Raw genomic sequence first — 24,735 nt, 5'->3', positions numbered from 1 at the left:
AATTGGAGTAGTATCCATTTTCTGAACTCACATTTTCATTACCCATTTCTTGCAAATTGGAGTAGTATCCATTTTCTGAACTCAATCAAAGCGAATTTAAAGCAAGCTTTTTGGGAACCTGGTTTCTAAATAAAACAAAAAGAATTCAAACTACATACCCTGAAATAATACATTTCAATGGCATTTCAGATTACATGGCGATCACACTTGTCACTCCGGAGGGAAGAAGGACACAACACTCGATGAAGCATATGAAAAAGAGAAAGAAACTCCCCATCTGGAGAGATGGGGATGGTGACGCCATGTCAAAGAACTTCTGATCTCATATATTTAAGAGAACTCCAGTATCAACCTCCCTTGTGTACTCCTCTGCCCTTGGTGAGCCCTTCTAATGCTGAAGCCCATTGGCCCCTCCAGGTTGGTTCCTTGACTCCACCATCCCCACCCTGTGGGTTCTCACACCATCCAGGGTATTTGTGTCTCTAGGCACTGACAGCACAAAAATTGGTTCTTGGACGGTGAAAAATTCTTACTCTTTTATATATAAAGCACAGATATATCTGCAATATTAAAATTTCATGGGGTGGTACAATTAGAAATGTCTAAAAAGACTCCTTAGGGGGGCAATATGAGCAAAAGGTGGACACACTGCTCTAGACTGAGATTCCTGGCTTGTCTGAGCTGGACCTAGTACCCTGTGCTTTTTTGATCCTTAATTGGCATCAATGCCTCCAGCAACTGCTGCCCACCCATCCATAAGGTGACCCAGCATTGGAAGGTTTTATTCCTATCCCCTACCCCCCAGAACACTAAAGGTTGATAGCCATTCAATTCCCTCTTTTCCAGTTATCTTTAAAGTATTCTCACTAGCCACCTCCAGGACCAAAAAGACATTTCTCTGTCTGTTCAGCCCTAAAGGATCCATACTTGCAGTTTACAACATGTCAGTTAAGAAGAATGTTACAAAAGGTGAGTCCTGAGACCCAACCTAGTGAATTACTATAACTCTGAATAAGCTAAATGGAGTGTTCCCACATTGGATAAGAGCATAGAGCCTGGTGCCAGGCTGGCTGAGTTTATAGCCTTGACTCTATTGCTTACTGGCTATGTGACTGAAATGCTGTGCCTCAGTTTCCTCATCTGTAAAATGGGAACAACATCAATACCAACTTCATTGGTTTGTTGTGAAGACTAAATGAGTTACACTTAGAAAAATCCCTGATCAACAGAAAGACCTTAAACATATTATTGTTATTATTTATTATTAAGAAATTTGTGTCATCTCCTACAAGGATGATACTTATCTGAGAGACAAATAATTCTGGTTTTTAAATAATGCTGTGAAATCTTAGTAAAATATTTATATTTGAGAATCTGCCATGGTAGCTAATATTTAGAGCTCGGAAAAACAGTATTCAGTTTAAGTGATTTACTTTAGGTAATACCCCAAACCAACATCAAAAGGAGTAAGTGCAGATTACAGCATTTTAAAGTTTAAAGGTAAATCGGCACTAAAATTAAAATTATAGATTTTCTCTAGTTTGCTCCTATGTCAACACCTGGAAGTACATGAATACAGTGACTACATAGTTTGAAAGAATAGGAAAGAAAATTCCAAGGATGGTCTTGAACTTTTTATTTTTAACATCCCAGAATTAGACATCCTCAAGTGATTTCTATAGAAAAACAAATATTAATCAAAAAGATCCAATCTGTTGTTAAAAACATGTTGAATAGCAGATTTCGGGGGAGTGAAAGCCTATACAATCCATTACTGGAAATGGAAACATATAACAGCAGTGCTTTGCCAACCCATCACAAAAACCTATCAGGTTTTACAAACATCACTAACACTCAAACATCTGCAAAGCCATCCACAAAGAATCATTCCCTAATATATTTTACACACCAAACAGGAGAATCAACAACACTTTCAGAAGTTTTTCTGTATTTTCTTACACACTTAAAACACTAATGCATAGTGCTTAGGGACATGAGAATGGCCCAGCCTATGTTAGGTTGCCTCTCTCAATATGCTTTATCACTTCCTGTATTTCTTCACGTGTATGGGCTTTTTAGGCCTCTCGAGTTTGCCTATTTTATTCACAGGCTTTTCTCTTTTTTAGAAGACATTTCCACTCAATAATGTGGTAAGTTGAGAGCCCTAAGGCCCAGCTCCAGTCTCCTGGGAGGGCAGCTGAGCCATGGATGCAACACAGTTTCTACCTTTTCCACTGGATATACTGACCACTTAAATGTTTTTGCTAGCTCACATGTGTGAACTCACTATCAGGAGATTTTTGATTCAGATAGTGAATTCCAGGTAAGACAAATCTTGTAAGATATTATAGCCTGTTTAGATAGCAAGAGTCTGGATAGGAAAGGATATCTATAGAAGTGTTTAGAACTTATGTCCTTAGTCACCAAAGTATTTTTGTATATCTATATATGTTGACACTAAAACTGGCCGATCTGAATGAAATCCAGAAAAAGCTCTTATTTGGGTGGAAAAATACCTTTCATTTATTTGGAAAAGTATGTTTAAAACAATTGAAAAAAATCTATTTCACTGAACTATTTTTACTAATATCAATAGAGAGCATCTAATAGATATTAATAATCATTCTCCTAAAATTATTTTAAAGAAAATATTATTTTGAGATTACTTTTGAAAGAATCATCTAAACTCTGTGTAAACTCCAATTTTTTATCAGGACTTCATCATATTATTTCTATCAAAATTAAGATGGTCTGGTCCATTGTAAACTTGGACTGAAAACATATATCAAATATGCATGTATTTTCTATTAGGAATAGTCAGAATGTTCAATTAGGGCTTGCCTATTTTATCTTAGTCTGAATTTTACTTCACATGTATGCAATTTGCATATTCCTTCTCTGACTATTAACCTATACCTTGTCAAGTGAGCTCTGAGTAATGCAGGCAGCTTGCAAAAAACAAACAAAAAACAGGTTCAGCCATCCTCCCAGTTACCCACCGGAGCTGATGCTGCACAAAACTGCATTGACTGTCAAATTTATTTTTATAAATTAATATAAAATATGTGAACAAAAAATGTTCTGGGTGAATTAATAAGATCTTAGCTGCAAAGACTCTTTCCTGTCCAAAAACAACAGCAACAACGAAAGGATATTAAAGGTGCCCAAACACAAAAGATAAAAAAAAACCTTGCTCACATTTTATCTTAATAAAGGATGCTAGCTACCAGAGTGTCTGGGCAGCAGTAAAGGCTCAACTAGGTCAGAAGACAATCAGTGCCAACAACAGAAAAGAAACCAGCATCATGCTTATAAAGAGAGAGAGAAAAGAGATTACGTGTTTAAGCCAAAGAAAAAGAGTAATTTGCTCCCATCTCTGAAGGAGGAAAGGGAGAGAACAGACTCCAAGTGAAACTGGGATCAGAAATCAAGGGGCCCAGCTAAACAATTGCTCTTCCTCCTTCTGTCAGTCCCTATTTGAGGGTTTTAGAGATGACGACCTGGTACTTGTGAAGCAATTTTTAAAGAGTTGACTTTTTCTGAGAGTATACAGTCCCCCTAATCCAGGGGTTTCACTTTCTGAGGTTTCAGTTACCCGAGGTCAACTGTGGTTTAAAAATATTAAATGGAAAATTCCAGAAACAAACAATTCATAAGCTTTAAATTGCACACCATTTGGAGTAGTGTGATGAAAACTTGTGCCATTCTGCTCATCCTTTACTTGGCATATTCATGCCGTGGAGGCTCCCTGCCTGTTAGTCACTCAGTAGCCACCTCAGCTACCAGATGGACTGTCCAGTGTCACAGTGTTTGTGTTGCAGTATCGCAGTAAACCTTATGTTACTTAACCATGATCCCAAGAGTAGTGATGCTGGTAGATTGCTACAATTATTCCATTTTATTATTAGTTATTGTTGTTTATCTCTATCTGTGTCTAATTTATAAATCAAAGGTATGTATATATAGGGGAAAAAACATAGTATATACAGTGCTTGGTACTATCTGAGGTTTCAGGCATCCACTGGGGGTCTTGGAACAGACCTCCTGTGGATAAGGGGGCGCTACTGTAAGATTTTATGTAGATCAGTGCAAACAGCAGAAGAGAAAGCAGCATCATGCTTACAAAGAGAGAGAGAAAAGACATAAGTGCTTAAACCAAAGAAATTTACACACATCACAGAGAACTCTCTATATAGAATTTCTATTAAGAAATCTCTCAACAATTTTTTTTTTAGAAAATGGGCTTGAAAATGAGATTTAGGCCCTCAAACACATTATCTCACTAAAAGTGCCTGTGTTTTAATGATTGGTGATTTTTAAGATATTCAAAATTTTTTCAAATATATTGAAATGAAGGCAGTCAAAACATTTCTACTCAAGATCATTTGATTGAAAACTCTGCATATTTTTCTGAGGTTCGGAGAAACCACTCTTAATCTTACAAATGACTAAAACCATATGTCTCAATATGCACACGGAGCCTATCAGCCAGGACAAGTTTCTGAAGGAACAGTCGTTTAGGAACTGCTCATTCCTCAGCGTGAATATCCACTGGCAGACTCAGAGTCAGACGGGATGAGGAATATGCAGGAACTGGTCTCCGGCCCTTCAGAGGCCATCGGCCCAGCAGGACTCCAGATCCCCCCCGCTGTCCGACTCTGACTTCCCGTGGAGGCCATCACCTGCTCACTGCCTTTCAAGCGTTTTCCTAACTCAGGACAGCAGCCAGCTCTGTCAGGACTTGGGCTTCCAGGTGTAGCCATGTTGAAGGGTACGCCAGCAGAGCTGTGGCTGAGAGGACCAGTCTACAAGGATGCCAAAGCATTGCTGGAATAAACCTCAGATTTGGTGCCAATTGATGCAGGGTTTTCACCAGTGACTCCTTACTCAATGGGCAAGATACTGAGGAACAAAAACTGTCTTCAATGTACACAGTAAACTCTTTATCTTGAATATGAACATATGATAAGGCAAGTACGTCATTTTTAATTCCCACTCTCCTCTAAGCAGAGTGAATCCTGGTAACTGTAGCACCTTCTGTTTGCTAAGCACAACTGAAATGTTCATTGCTGGCATTAATGGCTTTTAACGTACTTGAAGCAGTGCGAGGCAGTGGGTGGGGCATGCAAGTGTGGGGACAGAAGCTTGGAAGGGCTTCATCTGCTCCACTGAGGAGGAGGAGAGAGGGTGAGAAGCCAGAGGGCTGAGGAGGCTGAGAATCGGAGAGGAAGGAGAAGGGATCAGAGGGGCTGCAGGGCTGAGGAAGAGACTTGGGAAAGGAGACAAACCTCATGGTACAATTTCACCTCTACGTTTCTTACTAAATGATTAATAGATATTTTTAAAGTGACAGTTGCAGAGGTGCCCTATTGTTAAGCTGTCTGAAGCACACGTTGGATGTGTCTTGGTCCAGCCCTGTTTGGGGGCCCAGTCCCACCGAGGGCTCTGCTCCGTGGGGCCTTCCCTCCGGGCTTCGTCTCAGCTAGTACCTGGACCAGAGTCCCCAGGAAGGGGCAGAGCTAGCTGGGAGTGAGGTGGTGCCACACAAAGGGGAGAAGAAGGTGGAAAAGTACAAGAGGAGGCTTCCCTTTGATTGAGATGGACCCCTGGAAAAAAGACCCCTTTATGAATAAATTTTTTCTTGGTATACTAGAATTAAACCCTACTACAAGGGCTAGCAATACCACCATTGATGTCGCTTATGTCAATATATCAATAAGCAAGATAGATCTGGGGGGCATTCTAAGGAGAAAAATGATATAGAAAAGCATAAAGTAGAAAATGAGACAAACACCAGGAATAGAGTGTTTCACAAATACTATTGAAGTAACTACCATAGCCAGAAGAGGTATTGTTCAGATAATTCACACAAATAGAAGACTTTCATTTATGAGGCAGGGAATTTCTTTTCATTAGTGGACTAAATATTTGTGGCCACAAAGAGTCCAGCTGAAGCTCCACATTGCCCAGAATAGCCCTGCAACAGGGTAGAATGCAGCAGGTCACCTCTGCTCACGCGCAGCGGCTCCGACTCTTTCTCCACAACCAAGATGAGTCTGATGAGGAACTTTCTATAAATAATAAATGCCTCAGCCTCATGTGCTGCACTTGCCTTATTTAAAGGTAACAGATTACCAGAAAGGGTTAGGCTCACAAACTCTGAGTGCTCTTTATCAGCTCTTGCAGTAGCAATTGTTCCATTTAGAATAAGTAGATAACGGGAGGCCAGACCAATTCTTCCTTCGCTTTTCCCTGATTATATAACAAGAAGATGGAGGCACGGATGATGTGCTCCTTCCACCTCTCCCTCTTCCCCATTTGCACACTGTCGGACTATTCCCTTAATTCTCCAATAAGCTGCTGGAGGCACAGACATAACGGCCAGACTCTACACTTCCACTGACATTTAAAGGTCAAGTCTCCTTGTATCATAAATAATGATATCTCTCGCCCACACGTAGGAAAAGGATGGCTTTGAGAATTATTGGGAGGAGAGGGACCTTTGAAAGAAGATTGGGGCAAATGATCTTGATTTACTGCAATTTTGCTGAACACTTTAGCTGAGATTGCTTGTTTCCTAAAGAGTTGAAGAAAATTAAAATCAAAGGATGAATTCATCCAGCTATTGTTATTTTCCTCTGTTCTTTATTAATTTTAATATGGCTAGCCTCTCAATAAATAAAGACTTCTACAAGAACTGGGTCAATGACAATAGGTTCTGGTTTTCAAATATTTTCTTTCATAGTAGAGGCTTTTTTTTGTTTGTTTGTTTTGTTTTTTGACTACTGGACCCTTAGTGCCAGGTGTTACCTCTGAAAGAGCTTCCATCTCTGGGAAAGCCATTTGGTTTAGGTCCATTTAGATGTCCCCATCTGAAGGAGAAAGTTATTTTGAAGGAATCCCATATTCAGTACATATTTCTTTAAAAATTCTCTCTCCTTGTTCTCTGCCCCCAGAGCTCATGGAAACCTTTTCATCCAGGAACTAAAAGCGTCCTGAAGATATTCTGTTTACCTCTGCAGAGTTTACACCTCAGCTCCTTCACCACTAACTAGCTGGTGTTCTCTGGTGGGGGTTCTTGTCTGAAAATGACTAAAACAGTTTCAATTTATTCAGTGCTTATTACGTACCAAATGCCAAGCTGGGCATTTTACTTATGTGGCCTCATTTGATCTCTGCCACAATCCTGCAGGATGGTGATTAGCTGCATTTTACAGACGAGGAAACTAAGGCTCAGACTGGTTTTGCAACTAGTTCAGGGTTGCAAAATCTCATGTGGCTGCCTGGGACAGAAACTCAGTTCTGTCAGACTCCAAAGCACACAAAGATACCTTAGGGAAGCTGTTATTACTTCTGTATCCTTACTGATTAAATAAGTCAAATGCATTGCTCATTTATTGCTGATAACATGGTGATCACAGGGTTTGTCTTTAGAGCTAAATGCCTGGCCCTCACCCCAATGCAGAAAAATTAACGGAGAGATGAAAGCTATTTTAGATTTTGTAAAGACCTAAAGAATTTCTATATAGGGACACACGAGGGCACTCTAACCTTCTCTCAGTTGAGGAAATATTTTCTTTGTAACTCCACAGTTCAGAGCCTTGAATCTCAGGGCCGGTTCTGCTCTCTTTACTTGTGTGAACCTGGGCTTACAAGTTCATCTGTGGAGCTCAGTTTCCCCATTTGTAAACTCAGGAAGGTGGGTGAAATAAGACTTAGGGTCTCTCCTATCTTAAGAATTGTAAAATTCCACATATTAACAGCTCATTAAAGGAATTTATGATGCTACTTACCAAGGACTATTAATCATTTCAAAGAAATAATACGTTTCTTTCATACTTACTATACTTAAACAGAAAATGTGCTTATAGATTTAACTCATCATATTTGCAAAGAGCAAATCCCACCTAAGCCTGAGGTGGTAATATTTCTTTTTGGCTCATCTGGGAATTTTATCAAATTTCTGGAGATACTCTTCTCCCTCACAGAGATTCACAGGGACCATCTTCTGCCAGCTGGGGTTGGGTCTGCTCTGCATCGGCTGGTAGGTCACTTCTTGTTTAGCATTTATGTGACAGTTCCCTTTGCTCCAAAGGCTGGTGTTTCATTGCTTTGTGGGCATTTTTATGAAATTTATTGTGGGGACTTTGGAACATAAAAAACCACCTTCATAGTCACCTAGCTGGGGCGGAGTTTTTCACAGGGTAGGGTTGTTTTAAGATTCATTTGACAAACTGAAGAATGGCTGAGATGCAGGGAAGCTTCTCAGCAAGATCCCCTGAACGACAAGAAAAGGTCTTTTCTCTTTCCTGTAAATGAAGGACTAAGCCAGGTGCTCTGACAGAGAAAAGGGAAAAAGGAGGAGGGAAAATGCAGTAAGTAGCAGTCTAAATTACATGAAATGATAGGTTTAAAGGAAATTTGTACATTACACACAGCAGGGAAAGTGAATGAAAACACACCCCACCCCTGAAGACCGGTGTTCTGAGAGCTTACACGCCCGCTAAAGCCTCATGCTGGTCTTTTCGTACAGAGGCAGAAAGAGTTTTTTTCTGACAGAGCCTTGCTGGGTGATTACTACACAGACCACTTAAACCACTGGGCTGCTTTTGTTCTGAGTCAATAAAAAGCCTCCTAGATGTCTGGTCTTGAAAAATAAAAGTGACTTGTTCAGCCGGAACAGGTCAGCAGGCAGTCCTTCAAACAGAACCGTCCTCATGGGGGCCTGTGAATTAGAGTCCTGGCATGGAAGCAAATGGCCTCAGATGGAAAACCATGCTTTATTATAACCAACAAAAGAAACTGAAGTTACAGCCCAACACTGGGTCAATCTCCAACTCTATAAATGTCTTTTATTCAAATGCAGTTAAATGAATTTGGCAAGATCTAGTTTTTACAATTTTAGTAGTAGTATTATTATTTTTGCAATCTGCTTAACCTCTCTGTGCCTTACTTTTTTCATCTATAAAAAGGGGCTATATAAGAGTACCTGCATCACTGGGTTGTTGTAGGATTAACCGAGTTAATATAAACAAGTAGAGCATCATTTTGGGCACCTACTAAGTGCTATATAAGTGTTGCATAAGTAAGCTATTTTTCTTCTGCATCTATTATTACTATTATCATATTTGCTCTTATTTTGAAGTCTGGGGAAGACTTTGAGAAGACTTTGGAATGCTGTAATGTAATGCAATTCTATAAAATGTCATAAGATTTGGTCTTACCCTAGGCATTATTACTTAGTTCCTGCATGTCCTAGTTTCTCCTTAACTAGAAATATCTATTCTATTTTTTAATAATCTGTTTTTTATGGTTAAATTGTTTGATATTTCAAGATTCCATGTCTCTCTCCTTCTCCTTCCCTCCACTTTTTTGTAAGGTGCTTATTCTGAACCAGACACCAAGTATACAGACACGACAAAACAAAATTGTACACAGCAGAGGGATAGCGAAACAGTCCCGAAGGGATATACTGTATCCTACAATGAAGATGTGCACAGAGGTCATACCTGAGCTGAACTGTAATTGGCCAAGCAGAGTGGAGGGTGCGTATTGGGAGGAGGGTGTTATGGTGGAGGAAACAGCATCTTCAAAGATTGGAGTCATAAAAAAGACAATGTATTTTCTCTCAGGATTTTCTTTGGGCCCTAAAGTGTCACTGGCTTCCTGTGGTCTACAACACAAAGCATCAAGCGCTCACCATGACATTGAAAACCTCTCTCAACCTGGCTTAAGTTTATCTTTCCAGACCTTTTCCATTCCTTTCTCCTGTCACTTCTACAGGTAGCCATGGCACCCCTTCTCTGTTCCCTGAAGGTGCCCTCGTTTTCCCATCTCTAATTTCGTGCATTTGCTTCTCCCTCTCTGGAAAGCCCTTCCTGCTCATGTTGAAACCCTACCCACCTGTCCCAGCCCAGCCCGCAGGTGCCCTCTTCTGCAAAGCTGTTCCTTAGCTCACATCTGGAAGTAACCTCTCCCTTTCCAGGTCCCAGCACAGATGATGGCATTCACCTCATTCTATTTTTATCGGCTTTATTTGTACTCTTGTATATCGCCTACAGGATATACAAACAACATCTTATTCACTTAAAAAAAAATTCCTACAGTATCTACCATGATACTAGGTACATATTAGGTAATCAAAAAGGATGGTTGATAATAACAGCTATATATAAAAATTTTATGTTTATTTTGTGCTAGGCAATATTCTAATCACATTGCCTATATTACCTTATTTAATTCTAAAACATTTTTTTTGTGTAGCAAAGAATTTAATCTTACCCAAAAAGAGGTCTGGTCTTTGCCCTTGGCCCCCAGGAGGTAATCTCTTAAGCCCTTGGAAGGTCCTTCCTGATAAAAGTATCTTTATTTACCCGGGGGGGGGCGGGGGTGCCGGTTTGAGGCCACACCAGAAAGTCTAAGGATGTGATTTATGATGAGGGCTTAACCTCTGAAGGGGCTGGATCCTGAGGTCAGCTATGTGGAGGCTCAGTAAAGACTCTGGACACCGAAGCTCAGGTGAGCTTCCCTGTTGAGCAATACTTCATGCGTATTGTCACACATCAACACAGGAGAGTCACGCTGTCCGTGACTCCACGAGGAGAGGACAACTGGAAACTCCACATTTGGAAGTTTACTGGACTGTGCCCTGGGCACCTCTTCCCTTAGCTGATTTTCATCTGTAGCCTTCTGTGGTGAAAAAACAGTAACCATGAGCATAACAGCTTCCAGTGAATTCTGTGAATCCTTCTGGCAAATTATCGAATGTAAGGATGATCTTGAGGCCCCAAAACTTGTAATTGGTGTCAGAGTGAGTGCAGTGGTATGGCTCGCTCTTCCTCTAACTTTGTACTTGTGAAGTGGAGACTATAATTATCCCCATTTTACTGATGAGAAAAGTAAGGGACAGAAGGTTAAGCATTTTACTCAAGGTCACATAACTAGTAACTAGGATTTGATCCCACATATCTTAACAGCAGAACCCATACTCTGAACTCCTTCTCTATCCTGCCTCCTATGTGACTAAAAATTAAAGATAGAGATAAAAAGTATTAAGAGCAGACATAACAATGAACATGTGTCCTTAAATGCTGAAGATACAATGCAGCTTTTATAGAGAAACATCTTATATTACAACTCAGGTATTTGACCTCTACAAATATTATAATCTCTACACATACTTCGGATATGAACAGATAATAATTATGTTTGTTAAAATATTTGAGGCCTGAGCTAAGAATATAATAATTTACAAAGTTATATATGAGAAGTGGGCCTTATAGTTATTGAATATAGTGGAAAATTTACTTTAAAAAACCAAAAATCTCTTATAGTCCTTGGGAACAATCTTATTGTCTCTTGCCTTTCCATTTAAATTATCTGTACATGCCGGGCGCAGTGGCTCACGCCTGTAATCCTAGCACTCTGGGAGGCCGAGGTGGGCGGATCGTTTGAGCTCAGGAGTTCGAGACCAGCCTGAGCAAGAGCGAGACCCCATCTCTACTAAAAATAGAAAGAAATTATATGGACAGCTAAAAATATATATAGAAAAAATTAGCCGGGCATGGTGGTGCATGCCTGTAGTCCCAGCTACTCGGGAGGCTGAGACAGGAGGATCGCTTGAGCTCAGGAGTTTGAGGTTGCTGTGAGCTAGGCTAACGCCACGGCACTCACTCTAGTCTGGGCAGCAGAGTGAGACTCTGTTTCAAAAAAAATAAATAAATAAATAAATAAATTATCTGTACATGACTCAGCCCACAATCGTTAGTCTGTGAGCTCACCTGACTGAAGCAAACTTACCTGCTCTTCCTCTGTGTTTCCACGGCATTTTGTTTACACTTGGTGGACTTAGGATACCGGGTGGTATTTATCTCCATATCTGTCTCTGCCATCTGACTATCAGGGCAGGATCATGTCTAATTCCTGTCCATCTCTCCATTCTTAGTTTCTGGCATTTAGTAGGAACTGAATATATCTATATAGATAAACGCAAGCATGAATACATGAATGAACAGATGTTTAGAGAGTTGCTGGTAAGTCTAGGTCTCCTGATCCTTTTCCAAACTTCTCTTTGGCCCATCCATCCTCTTTAGACAAGTAGAGTTCACCCGCTGTACCTCTTCACCCCTAGTACCTGTTAACCCCCAGCTCCATTTATTTCCATTTGTCCTTCTAGCTTGAGTTATCTGGGTCAATGGAGAGGTATGTGTCAGAAAACAAAGAGGACAAATGTTAGCCAGAAAGGATGGCTAATGGAGCAACTGTAATAAAATACTGCACTGAACAATTTAAAAAGAAAAGTCTCAGAGAGTAGATTTCCTGCAACTCATGCCTGTGTAAATTATCTTCTAATAACATCTCCTTGGGGCCTCCAATCTCACACAACTGAATTAGGTTCTTGGGGAAAATGCAACATTTGTGAAGAACTTGACTCCATATTAACAAGTGCAGAAAGGCTGAGGCATTTCTAGGATATACAAAATTAGCCAACATGTGTCTACGATAACATCTCTAAACCTTCTTGCTAACCCAAGGGGATAAAATTCACCTATGAGACCTGATTATTTTCCATGAGGCATATGGGAGGGTGTTAATAATAACCATAAAACTGCCTGCAAAATCTGAGAGGGCCATGTGGCCCATTTAATTTTTAATCAGTTGCCTTTTGAATTTATAATTATTCACAATGCAACAAAGCAATTGTGTCAGGCAGAACACTTGGAAACAGAGGATGCCGATCAACTCACTCTTTTTTATGTGGTGAGAAGCCCAGGGGAGGACAGACATTGGCCTGGAAACCAAGAGAGCTGGTCCTGGTCCACCCCCAACTGGCTGGGTGGGTTAGAGAGAATTAGAGTAAATCAGAGGTTTTTAGGGTGCTTTTCAGTCCTGGGATGCTTTCAAACAAAGTGCTTATGTGTAAAACAAATGCAAGGAGAGCTTCTCTAGTAAAAAGCCTCTCCTTTACCATCTCCACCTCTGGCCCTGATGTAGCTGTAGGGGCAACTAAGGGAGTACCTCCTCACAAGTCTGCAGGAAGCCATGGATATTGCATTGTACTAGATATTATCCAAGTCAAAGGGTTTTCAATCCTATATATGGGAGGCATTTTAAAGCCCTCTCCATATGGATGGGTATCTATTCTCTTTTGAAAGATCTTCTTTTCCTCAAGTGTCCAATAGACCCCAATACCTACCCCTAAAGGTATTGTACAGATAATTAATTAGTAAGAAATTATTCCTCCATTCTGCTAATGTGCATCCTGCTCTGTCTCTGAACAGATGGCATCATCTTTTGTAAAGTAACCCCTTACAAGGCGCACTTGGTTATCCCCTGATGAGCTCTCAGATAATCATATTTCCTTTAACAACCGTTTAGCTCGTAACAAAAAAGAAAAAAATGATGCCAAGATTCAGGGGAAACCAGGGAAATGTTTAGGGTAGAGGAAAAAGTTATATTAAACTGAATATTCTACTACAAAATTCTCTTGCTTTTATTGAACCTCTTGGAACAACTTGGCATTGTCAGTATGTGAAATAAATGATGTTTGATGACTGTGGTAAAGCAACTAGAAGTTCCCATTTTATAGCTAGTTTGTGGTATGGTACACACAGCTAGCACTACACATACCCTGAGTGGCTAATAGGGTTGGGGAGGCAAACAAGAAATGAGAGATTCACACAGAACGGGTGGAACACTAGACATTAGGAGAGCCCATGAGGGGTCACCTCTCAGGGACTAGAAATTCAGGACAGATTTCCTAAAAAAAAGTACAATCTTAGTTGAAATCTAAAAAAATAAAAAAAATGAGGATATCTTTAACTCAAACCATATGATATTGGATATAATAGTAGCTGTGGGTGAGGGTAGAAGATTGAGTGTGAAATGTGAGATTTAGCTCTGAAATAATCTCCACTGGGCACTACCTATCCCCTTCTCCCAGTTCTGAAATGTCCTACAGGTTCCTTGAACTCAGCACGCCCCAGACTGAGCACATCTGCTTCCGTCTACCACCCCTAAACCTGCTTCCTCTCCAGCATCCATATTTCAGGGAATGCCACCCCTTCCTCTCCCCTACCAAGCCAGTTGCACTCCCTTTTTTTACCCTCCAGTTAATTGCCAAGTCCTGTTGACCACTCCTTCCTAAGTAGCTCCTGAGTCTGTCCCTTTTCCTTTGTCCATGCTGCCACTGCCCCCCTCCTTCAGCGCAGCAGCACCTCCCACTTGATGACGTCAGCAGCAGCCTAACTGGTACCAATTCCAGTACCTTTTCTGCTGCAGGCAGAGAGATCTTTCCAAAACACCAAGGTTTTTGTTTTTGTTTTTTTTTTTTTTTTGAGACATCGTCTCACTCTGTTGCCTGGGCTAGAGTGCCGTGGCGTCAGCCTAGCTCACAGCAACCTCAACCTCCTGGGCTCCAGCGATCCTCCTTCCTCAGCCTCCCAAGTAGCTGGGACTACAGGCACGTACCACCATGCCAGGCTAACTTTTTCTATTTTTAGTTGTTTGGCTAATTTCTTTCTATTTTTTTAGTAGAGATGGGGTCTCGCTCTTGCTCAGGCTGGTCTCGAACTCCTGAGCTCAAGCAATCCTCCCGCCTCAGACTCCCAGAGTGCTAGGATTACAGGCGTGAGCCACCAAAACACCAAGTTGACCTTGCGATTTGCCTGCTTAAAACACTTTCCACTCCTGTTCAGGCAAAGTCAAATCACTTTAACATGGCTTATTAGACTTCCAGGTAACTGGGCACTTTACCCCTGACACTCTCCTCCTGGCAACCTATGGTACAACTATAATGAACTCTTTTGGTTCATTGAATGGGCCATTCCCTCTCTTCAAGATCACCACCCATATTATTTCCTTTCCTAGAACATTGTTGCCCTGTTCCTCTTACCCTGAGGACTAGTTCCCATGTGTTCTTCAGAGTTTAGTTTATTCACTTCCTCCAGGAGGCCTCCCTGGATTCCTGAGTCTTGTTAAGATGCCCCTGCTATATTCTTCTTCCAGTAGTAACTTATTCCTCTTGATTCATCCTATAGAGCATATTGTGCTATAACAGCTTGATTAAATGTCCATTTCTCCAACTAGACTAGAAGCTCTTTGACGGCAGGGAACATGTCTGTAGTGATCATCACTGAATCGCCAGTGCCTGGGAGAGGGCCTGGCATATGGGAGAAAAATCAACACACGTGCTGAATAGAGTGAAAGAAATAATGAGTTTCTCATCTCACCCGTTAGTGTTCCTACTAACGATGGGTCATTTTGTTTCACTTCACTCTTCTGCAGTTATCTGAAGGGCTTCCCACCCACTCCTGCCCGAGTCTTTCCATGGCTATGCTTTGCCTTCAGGATAATGTTCAATCACGACATAGCATATTATAAGGCCCATTAGGATCTAGTTCCTGCCTACTTTCCAGCCTTTTCTCTACTCCTTTCTTTAAATGAAATCTGTGCTCTGGTCACATCAGACTGCCCAGGTTTCCTCAGGGTCACCATGATCTCTCTTGCCTCAGTTCCCCTGCATTGTGACACTCTTCCCTCCACCCATAACCTAGCTGTCTCCTACCCCCTCTTAATGACTCAACCCAAGGGTCATTCTCTTCCTGGAAGTCCAATCAACCAAGCTTCCCTCCTCCAGTAACAGTACTGAGTATCGGGTTTTTGAGTGATACCGTACCCAATGCATTTTCTCTACTGTGTCTGAATTTTGGCTTTCTTCTAAGATCATAGCTTCATAAGAGTAAAGAAAAGAATCTTATTCATCCCTTAATTAGAGAATTAATCAAATTCTCTAATACAGTACCTGGCATAAAAGGATATTCAGTAAATATCTTTTGAATTAATGATTTTCCTTTAAATGAATACAATTTTTTTATATAGGAAATGAGAACCAAAAATCCAAAACAGGCACTGATTTTTTTTTAGCTAAATTAATGCAATATGCTCATATAATTCTTGTGGCAATCCCTATGGGCACCTCCAGCCAGGATGGTGACCTAAACTTATACCCAGAGAGGACAGATGGGAATGCTGTTTTCACCCTTATCTGTGTGGCACTGTTGTGGGGGAAAGGGCATCTGGTTTCAGTTGCACTTTAAAAAAATACTGCTTTCCATATATAAGCCTTCAAATCATACATGTTCATAAAATATTCATCTCAGTCTGACAGGGTCTAGGAATTTTTCAGTTCCACCATTACTGCAAACTACTGCTACACTCCAAGACATTTGCATTACAGTCCATATTTTTTCCTTTATTTTTATCTTCTCAGGTCTGTACAGAAACAAAATACTGACAGAATATTCTCTAAGAAGAAATGATACTTTACAGCCAGCAGTTTTAGAGTAATTAAAAAAAAAAAAAAAAAAAAAACCCTGTTATTTTCTTAGGAAATTTCAGCTGCTTGGTAGACAATGAATGCATAGACGTTCTGTAGTTCATAGATGGTAGAACCTAGACATCCCCCTTAGAGAAATGAAGGCCTCTGTGGCCCAACCTATTTTATCTTGGAGTTACCTAGAGATCTACTAATGTAATCCTCCCATGTACTGCTTGATCCTCACGGTGTTCTGCAATATAATCCAAATTCCTATCGATGTTTAACAACACGATAGAGAAGGTGGAAGGACTCCTGCTTAACCACATGTGTAAATACTATAACAAATTGAGTCATAGATCTCCTCCACCTAAATTTGGTTCTTGATGTGTGTTCAAATTCTTTTTCACACACACAAACACACCCACCTATTACAACATCTATAAATAATCCCTCCTCTGCAGGCCTGGTTTAAAACTCTAATTAGGGTTAGTCAGCATTTGCAAAGTAGTTTGTGATTTTCCCAGAGGCAAAGTTACAGGATGCTGAAGCATTTCACCAACATTACATTCTACTGTGCCTGGGTTCCTAAACTCCTAGAGGCAGGAAAGCATTATGGAGGTGACCTGTCATATCTAGTGGAGGTTTGATCATGTGTTGGAAACCAACTCAACTCCTCAGCTTCCAAAGCATGTCTGAGAGAGGAGCGTGCAGGTGAAAGCAACACACTCCTAGTGTCTGCAGTGTCAGTGGGCATATTTTGTAGGCTATTTATGAAGGGTAAACAATAGCAATTCTACTACGAATTTGGGCCTCCTTTAGGGTGTGGCTAAGGTTGTAGTTAAGCCTCTGTGCATATGTGTGTTGGGCGTGAGGACATTCGGGCCAATGTATGTGTTCGGAGGGATGATGGAGCTATTCCAATAGCTGGGGAAAGAGTTATAATGTATGTACACAGATTTGTTTAAAGGCAAGCATTTTGTAATATTTCTACTCTTGAGCTGGGAACAAAATGACTGGGTCAGGAGGACAAGTGATCAGGAAATGAGGAGAGCAGAGCAGAGTAACAATATGGTCCTGTCACAGACAGCTGAGTTTTTCCCAAAGGCTTTGGATGTCCGGAGATGAGAAGGTTTGACAGCTGAATTTGGGATGTATGGACAGAGTAAATAACTACAGAGGATTTTCTGGCTCTCTTGATCAGCCGCCATCATATTGCATTTAAGACTCCCTTGGTACTCATGTCCCAATCCTCTAGGTATCTGTCCCTTAACTCTAAAGCCGCCTTGAGGGGGTGACCATTTAAGTTACCCTAATCTGATCAGACAGAGAACACTGAGTCACATGGCTTAATTGGACAGGCAGTTCCCTGACTAGATTGTAAATTACCTGAGGGTATGAACTATATTTTACACTTCATTTTTGTTGTCCATTCCGGGCACAGGCTTTCAATAAATGCATATTGTGATTGAATTTTAAAAAGATACATAATAATAATTGTTATAATTATATAGTGCTTATTTTGTGCCATAAAGCATGCTATATAAATTGGTTTATTTAATTCTCACACTAAGCAAGTGAGGTAGTGCCATGATTATGTTACAGAGAAGGACACTGAGGTACAGAGAGGTTAAGCAACTTGCCCAAGGTCACACTGCTTGTGAAGGGCAGAGTCAGAATCCAAAGACATACAGGCAGTCTGGCTCTAGCATTCATACTCTTAATTAATCCATGATCCTTCTTTTTAGACTTGTATGATTCCAGAATTCTTTGTAGCTTTTGTGCGATTTGCGAAAGGGGGAGGGGCTGGGGAAATAATGAGCCTTCTTAGGAGGGAAACCTTGTAATGGGAACACCAAAGTCATAGCCTCTTTTTATGCTTAACCATGGCCACCCAGAGAAAAAAGAGAGAAACAAAACAAAAATAAACTGTTCCCATTCAAGTGACCATTTTGGTCTCATACGATTTTTTTTTTTTTCTGATCGAGTCAGCCATGGTAGATTCAGGTTGGTCCTTGGTTTTCCACAACCTCAAACCTTGTAGGAGAATAGATTTGTTCTAGGGCCACCTCATGGGCCAACCAAAACTTCTTGTTACACAATCTATTTTGCACCCTTTTAGAGTGGTCCCCAAATCTCTTCTAGAGGCACCAGACCTGGTCCGACTTCCAGGAGCAGGACCTGAGTAGTAACCCTTCATCCTGCCCTGCTAGGGAGTTTTGTCTCCATGTCACACAAGGGGGAAGAGAGTGTGGGGCCACCAGGAGAAGAGCTATAGAAATCACCAAGTGGTCAAGGGTAAAACTACATGGGAAGAAAATAGGAATTCAGAAAGGTAGAAAGGATGAGAAGGAAACGATCAGCAGCAACATGAGAACGGGAACTGGAGAGCAGCGAGGGGCACCTGAGGAAGGCTGATCCTGGAAAAGAAAGGCTGGGGAATAGGTCAGGTCAGTGGAAGGAGGGCAAAGCGGGGAATACAAGATGAGAGCAGATAGAGGCAGCAGCCAGGCCGGAAAGACAGGAAGCTCAAGAAGCTCAAATTTGACAAGGGATGAAGGCAGGCAGAAGGGATGCCGGGTGAAGGAATTGTTTCTAGGAAAGAAGTTACTCTGCTTCTGACTCTTCTGATCATTTCACTCTGTCTCCGTATTTTCATTTCTAATGGGCCTCAGTGATGAGCCTTACCGAGGGCTTCAGGAATATTATGCATAAAAACAAAGAATGGATTGGAAGATTTTCATAGGAATTCATGTGGCTGTTTATAAAAGGTGAACCTAACCGATCAACACAGTTCAGCTTTAGTCACAATGGAAAAGGTGGTGCCCACAGGCCACTTACTCTGCAGTTACCAATAACTGAACTGCTACCTTCTGCTAGTATTTAGGATATAGGGAAATAAGTCAAATTCTCTGTCTGCAAGTTGTTCAGAGACCACGGAAGAGACAGACACTTAAAAATAACAATGTGTTGAGAAGTGCTGTTGAAAAGATACTGTAACAGGGATATGGAGGTATAGGAGAGGGCACCCCCTAGCCATTTCCCACAGAAACCCTCATTCATTAGCTCAGCTGGTTAATTTCACCTGGAAAGCCCCTTTCCCAGCCCTGATCCCCAAGCCACAACCATCGAAGTCCTGACCCCTCTTCAAATCCTAGGTCAAATGCCATTTTCTCAACAAATTAGTTCCTGATCTTAGAAGCTGGAATTAATCTTTCCATTCTATATGCTTCTATAACACATTATTTACATCTGTGTTTTAACATTTCTCTCAATTAGTTCTTTTTTTAAAACTATGTATGATGAAGGTATATATATATATTATCACTAGATCATAACCTTCTTTGATAGTAGGGTTGATACCTGATTCATCTTTGAGGCTCCCACAGGCCTGAGCATGGAGGTTTATTAAAACAGACACTTAGGATCTAATAAGATACAAGTTCATTTACATCCATTAAGCTGCATCCCCCTTTTAGGATGCTGAAGCGAGTGCCCGCCCTCTGCTTCATTTTGGCAATCGTGAGTCCTTGGATGCACATGCCAAAAATAATTTCTTGTTTTGAAGAGGCATAAAAGAAATGGCCTTTAGACCTACATGATCCAATCATTCTTTCCATCTCTTTCTACATTTGAACAAAGAACAGGCAAAAAACCAAAACAAAAACCTCAAATTAATTAAATAATTTTTAATCTGGAAAGGACTCTGTATTTCATTTAATCCAACATCTTAATTACAAGTGAAGAAACTACATTCTAAGAAATTCAGGTACTTCTTCGATATCACACAAGAATCAACAACAAATTTCAAGACCCTTAAGTTCAAGGCTCTTCCCAATAGACCAAATAGTTTACCTTTAATAAAAAAGAAACAGCATGGTTAATAAAAAAAAGGAACAACACTAAAATACACAGAGAAAAAGAATTCATTGAAAAGCAATATACATTATAGAAAAAATTTTTCCTATCAGTTCATTCGTCCACAGAGAAAATTATGCTTTCACTAACATCAGTGAAATGTCTGTAGAGGTTTAAAGATTTAATTTAAAAATCTGACTTTTGTAGTTTCCAGAACCTTTATCCTTTGGACATCAAATTATTCTATAAAGTTGCAATTAGCATTATTCTGAGGTTCTTTTCCCAGATATTTCAATATTTCTGGGTGACACTGGTCCTTAACAGGTGTTAGTAACAGTTGCAGAAGTAAAATAATACATCAAGGCTCTGTTTAGAGGTGCACATTCACACATGTTCTCTCCCATCAGGACTTAGGCAAATGCAGCAGATGCACTCAAATCTGACTTAGTGTACTCCATCCCAGTTCTGCTATTGTTGGTTGACCACCCTGCCTTTTCCCTGCCCTCTCCCATGTCCTGCTGCTCCACCCCCATCCTGACAGATCTGACCTAGTCTTACAGACGCCCCAGTTGAGCACGTGAGCACACACACACAAACACAAAACAGGTCGATGCACTATATTCGAATTGAAAACTTACTGGGTTCCAACTCTAAATGTGTACATACATATATATATAGAAAACTTACTGGGTTCCAACTCTAAATGTGTATATACATATGTGCCAGATATATAATATGTATACATGTAAGTGTCTATCTATATATAATTACTCAGATAAAGACTGCCTAGTTTTTAAAAATTCTCTCATTCACTGCAAAGGATGGTCTGTTAGAGAACATTCCCACTGCTCTGCACTTCCCAAGGACCCCTCTGGGATATAGGGACAGTGCACGGGTTTGGCAGCTACATAGGAGCTTAAATTCTAGTTCTGCCACTTACTACTTATGTGATCTTCAGAAAATTACTTAACCTCTCTGAATAATGATTTCCTTATTTCTAAAAGGAGGATGTTAATATCTACTCCATGGAGGTGTTAGGGTTTGAGGTAATGTATGCCAATGGGTGCTACATGGTAGTGCTCAGTTAATAATAGCTATTGTGATGACAGTGACTATAAGTGGGAGAAGGAAGAGGGGAGAGGGGAGGAAGATGGTGGCCCCCACTGCCTGAATGCCTTCTATATTTCAGAATTTCTCGGCAAGGCAGGGCAGAACTTGACTGCTAGTCTTTATCTGGGGAGTATCAAGCTTGAGGTGGAGATAGAAGAACTAGCTGATTCTGGGGAGTCCATGAATAGTTAGCATTTAATATGTGATTTTCCTGTCTTTACCTTACATATACATACACTTACTGTCACTTCCACGCTGGGAAAAGGGCATTTCACAGTGGTGAACTCAGTATCTTTTGAGGAGTCAAGGCCATTTTTTTTTTCTTTTTGCTTAGCACGCCTGGACTACACAAAGCTGGATGAATTCCTGTGTCCCCAACGATGGCTAATCATAGAATTTCCAGTTCCAGCAGCAGACCCTGGCTATTTGCTCCCTCCCTCCAATCCCCACCTGCCCCAGATATTCTAGTAACTGTGAGATACCCTATAGATCACAGAACAAATGCCCAGCTCATTTCTGGAGTCACAGAGTCAGAATACACAGCCAAGCCACCAGCAGACCTGCTTGCTATGGTCTGGGCTGTCCAAAGTACAAGGAAGGAGGAAGCCCCAACCTACCCTGCACATGACCTGAATGACAGCCATTTAGAGCCTGCCTAAGATGCCATTCTGTTTGAAAACACACATACCTGCCATATCACTCAACAAAATAATTCCATCAGAAAGCCTGAAGGCAAATGACTAATGTCAAAGGTGGCCCATATATCATTTTGGTGATGGCTCCACAAGCGTCAATTAAACGTGCAAAAGACCTGTTCTGAAGCATGCCCATCTGGCATTTCCTAAGGAGCTGTAGTCAATGTCTGGTAAAATGTAAGTGACCATATCTATAAAGAAATTTAGCGGCCCTCTCTTTGCTCAAAAGCAACCAGGGCCCATGAGGACAATGAACCTGGAAGATCTCCAAAAAAAGAGGAGAGTAAAGAAAAGCCTGCATTGGAAGTCAGCACTGCTCTTCCTCATGCATAGAAAGCAAAGACCAGGGTTTGCATGAGGTCATCTCTTTAACCACCAAAAAGGCAGACTGGTCCAAGGAATGTTTGGGAGTTTGTCTGGTAGTCTAGAGGTGAACTTCAATTGTTATGTCTCCAAGTGAGAGAAGGAATTGGCAGTATTCCATCCCCTGCTGCTAGGAGTGCTTTCCAAGTATCAGCACCATAGGACTTTGCTCGGTACACTAGGCCAAGCTCACTGCCCTAATATCCTTCCCTAGAAACCATAATTTAACTACCTTTTGAGTGGAAGGAAAAGAGCACATCTAACAAATGATGTCAAGGTAGAAAACCTCCAGCAGAGAGGTTTTAGCACAGTGGCTGGAGCAGAAGTTCTTTTCAAGGCTGCAGTTTTAGACCAGTCAGGCAGACACCTGTATATATATAGACAAAGCTTCAAACACCACAGCCTCATCACACCTAATGACTGCCTGTGATGAGATCTTGCATTCTCTATTTCTGGCTTTTCCAACAACAAAAATATGTGTCTTTATAATCAGTTCTGATTCTGAACCTATTCTCTAATTCTCTATTCATTTTTTGTTTCTGTCTCCCATATACAAGGTCAGATAAATGAGAAAGGAAATATTTTTCAATTTTAATTTTGATCCAGATTTAAAAGTGTTAATGGCTTTTTATTCATTACTCTTCATTTCTCCTTTTTCCTTTAAGTGATTCAAGTAAATGACCTCTCATGTACCCTGGCCCCAACATTAAGAAGGATAATATTCTTAGAATGAGTCTATCAATATAAACAATACCAAACAAACAAAAAATCACAAGCAAAAACAGCGGTGCTTCCATTCTCCTGAGTCCCTTTGCCAATGATGCAGTGTACTTAAATCTCTTTAAAGCAGCTGCTTCAGTGTTAAGTTTTTGGTTTGGAAATAAAAAGGGGTCATTGACAATTTCTCAGCACAATAGAAAAGCAACTCAACCCATTAACAACACTAAAATGGCAGAATTAAACACAGTGGGAACAAGTAGGAATAGAAGAATACCTGGGATTGCCAGATTGGAAAGGGGGAGGTTGTGGAGGTGAGGGGGCAGCGAGGCCATCCAGTCGGCATTGCAGACCTCCGATGATGTCTTTGTCCCGCTGGGGTTGGGGGAGCAGATGGTCCCCATTCTTAGTTTCCTCCTTGCCTTCCTAAGTGCTAGCATCCCTCTTGTCAACAAATTGGCCAGTCTCAGCCCAGTGCCACTCACTCAGATCATCACTTCTCGGGCTCTGTGGACATTTCAGAGCCACCTTTGTCACGACAGTCTTTCCAAAACGGCTTTCTGGCTGGGAGAGGGGGCAAATAGGTGGTTCTCTACTCCCCAGCACCCGCAGTCCCTACCCTCTCTGGCCCAGCCTCTGCTCCACTCACTCCCTTAATCTGCTCAGTCCCAGCTTCGTTAAACTTCTTACGTTTTCCCCTCTGGAGATGGGGGAAGGTAGGCCCCTAGAGATAAATCTTACAGAAACTGAGCGTCCGAGGAGCAGCCACGCCCGGAGCCACTCACACGACAGGTGCCCAGACAGCACACAGACATGCCTGTGAGTCTACACACATGTGCGCGGCCGGGCGCACCATCTCTGGCCTGATTTATGCTTCCATATATGTCACTGGGCTGGTTCCTAGGCTGGACCTGCCTGCGACTTACTCCCCCGGCTCCTCTGCACAGACGCCCCCTGCCCTGTGGCTTCCTGAAAGGCACTCAGAAGTGTAACCAGCGGCACCCGGACTCCTGGCAGCCCCGCCCCGCACTGCCGGGCAGATTTGCCGGGCTAGGCGGCCCGTGATTGGCCGCTGGCGGAGCGCGCTCCGATTGGCCGGCGCGCTCTGGGCTGCCCCTCTGTCCCGCTCCCACGCCTCCCCTGCTCCGCAGTCTCCTCCCCCCGTTACTCCTGCCTCCGTGAACGCCGCTGTCGCGACCGCGTTCGTGGAAACTCGCAGGCTTCGGCCCCTCGATCCTCAGATGGGTCTTCTTTCTTCCATCCTTTCACACAGTCTGCACTCAGATGTTCAACGCAACCACTAGATTTCCTTCCTTCCTTCTTTCCCCTACACACACACACACACACACACACACACACACGCTCTGTGACAATTACACAGAAAGCGTTACATTTTCCGTGAACCACAGAAATATGAGCGGTAAAGAAGCTGAGAAAGGTGCTGTACCACATATTTGGATGACATCAAGGACGGTTTGTGTTTCAAGCATTACATAATTAGGATTCACCTACACGCTACTATGCAGCAGTTCCTTGCTTATTCTTGTTTTACAGAGGAGAAAATAATGATACTTTACATTTGTATTGCCCTGTTGTTTGGAGCCCTCTTTCAAATTCTTTGTCCCATTTGCTTTTCACAGTACCCTCACAAGCCAGGGACAGTCGCTGATATGATTC

At 41.5% G+C, this 24,735-nt stretch overlaps 1 protein-coding gene across 1 annotated transcript in view; it reads right to left on the bottom strand.

The window, feature by feature from the left end:
- The window catches only part of PLCXD2 (phosphatidylinositol specific phospholipase C X domain containing 2), a 50,788-nt gene extending 26,712 nt beyond the window's left edge, over positions 1–24,076 (bottom strand). Inside the window, exon 1 of the mRNA XM_069472589.1 lies at positions 23,336–24,076. Within this exon, the coding sequence (XP_069328690.1) occupies positions 23,336–23,498 (163 nt within the window). The 5' untranslated portion in view covers positions 23,499–24,076. The remainder of the gene's footprint in view (positions 1–23,335) is intronic.
- Positions 24,077–24,735: the final 659 nt, after the last annotated feature.

This window comes from Eulemur rufifrons, chromosome 7 (assembly GCF_041146395.1).
Source record: "Eulemur rufifrons isolate Redbay chromosome 7, OSU_ERuf_1, whole genome shotgun sequence".
Lineage (NCBI taxonomy): Eukaryota > Metazoa > Chordata > Mammalia > Primates > Lemuridae > Eulemur > Eulemur rufifrons.
Note: the sequence above shows the minus strand (reverse complement) of the source record. Positions and strands in the feature narration are given on the sequence as shown.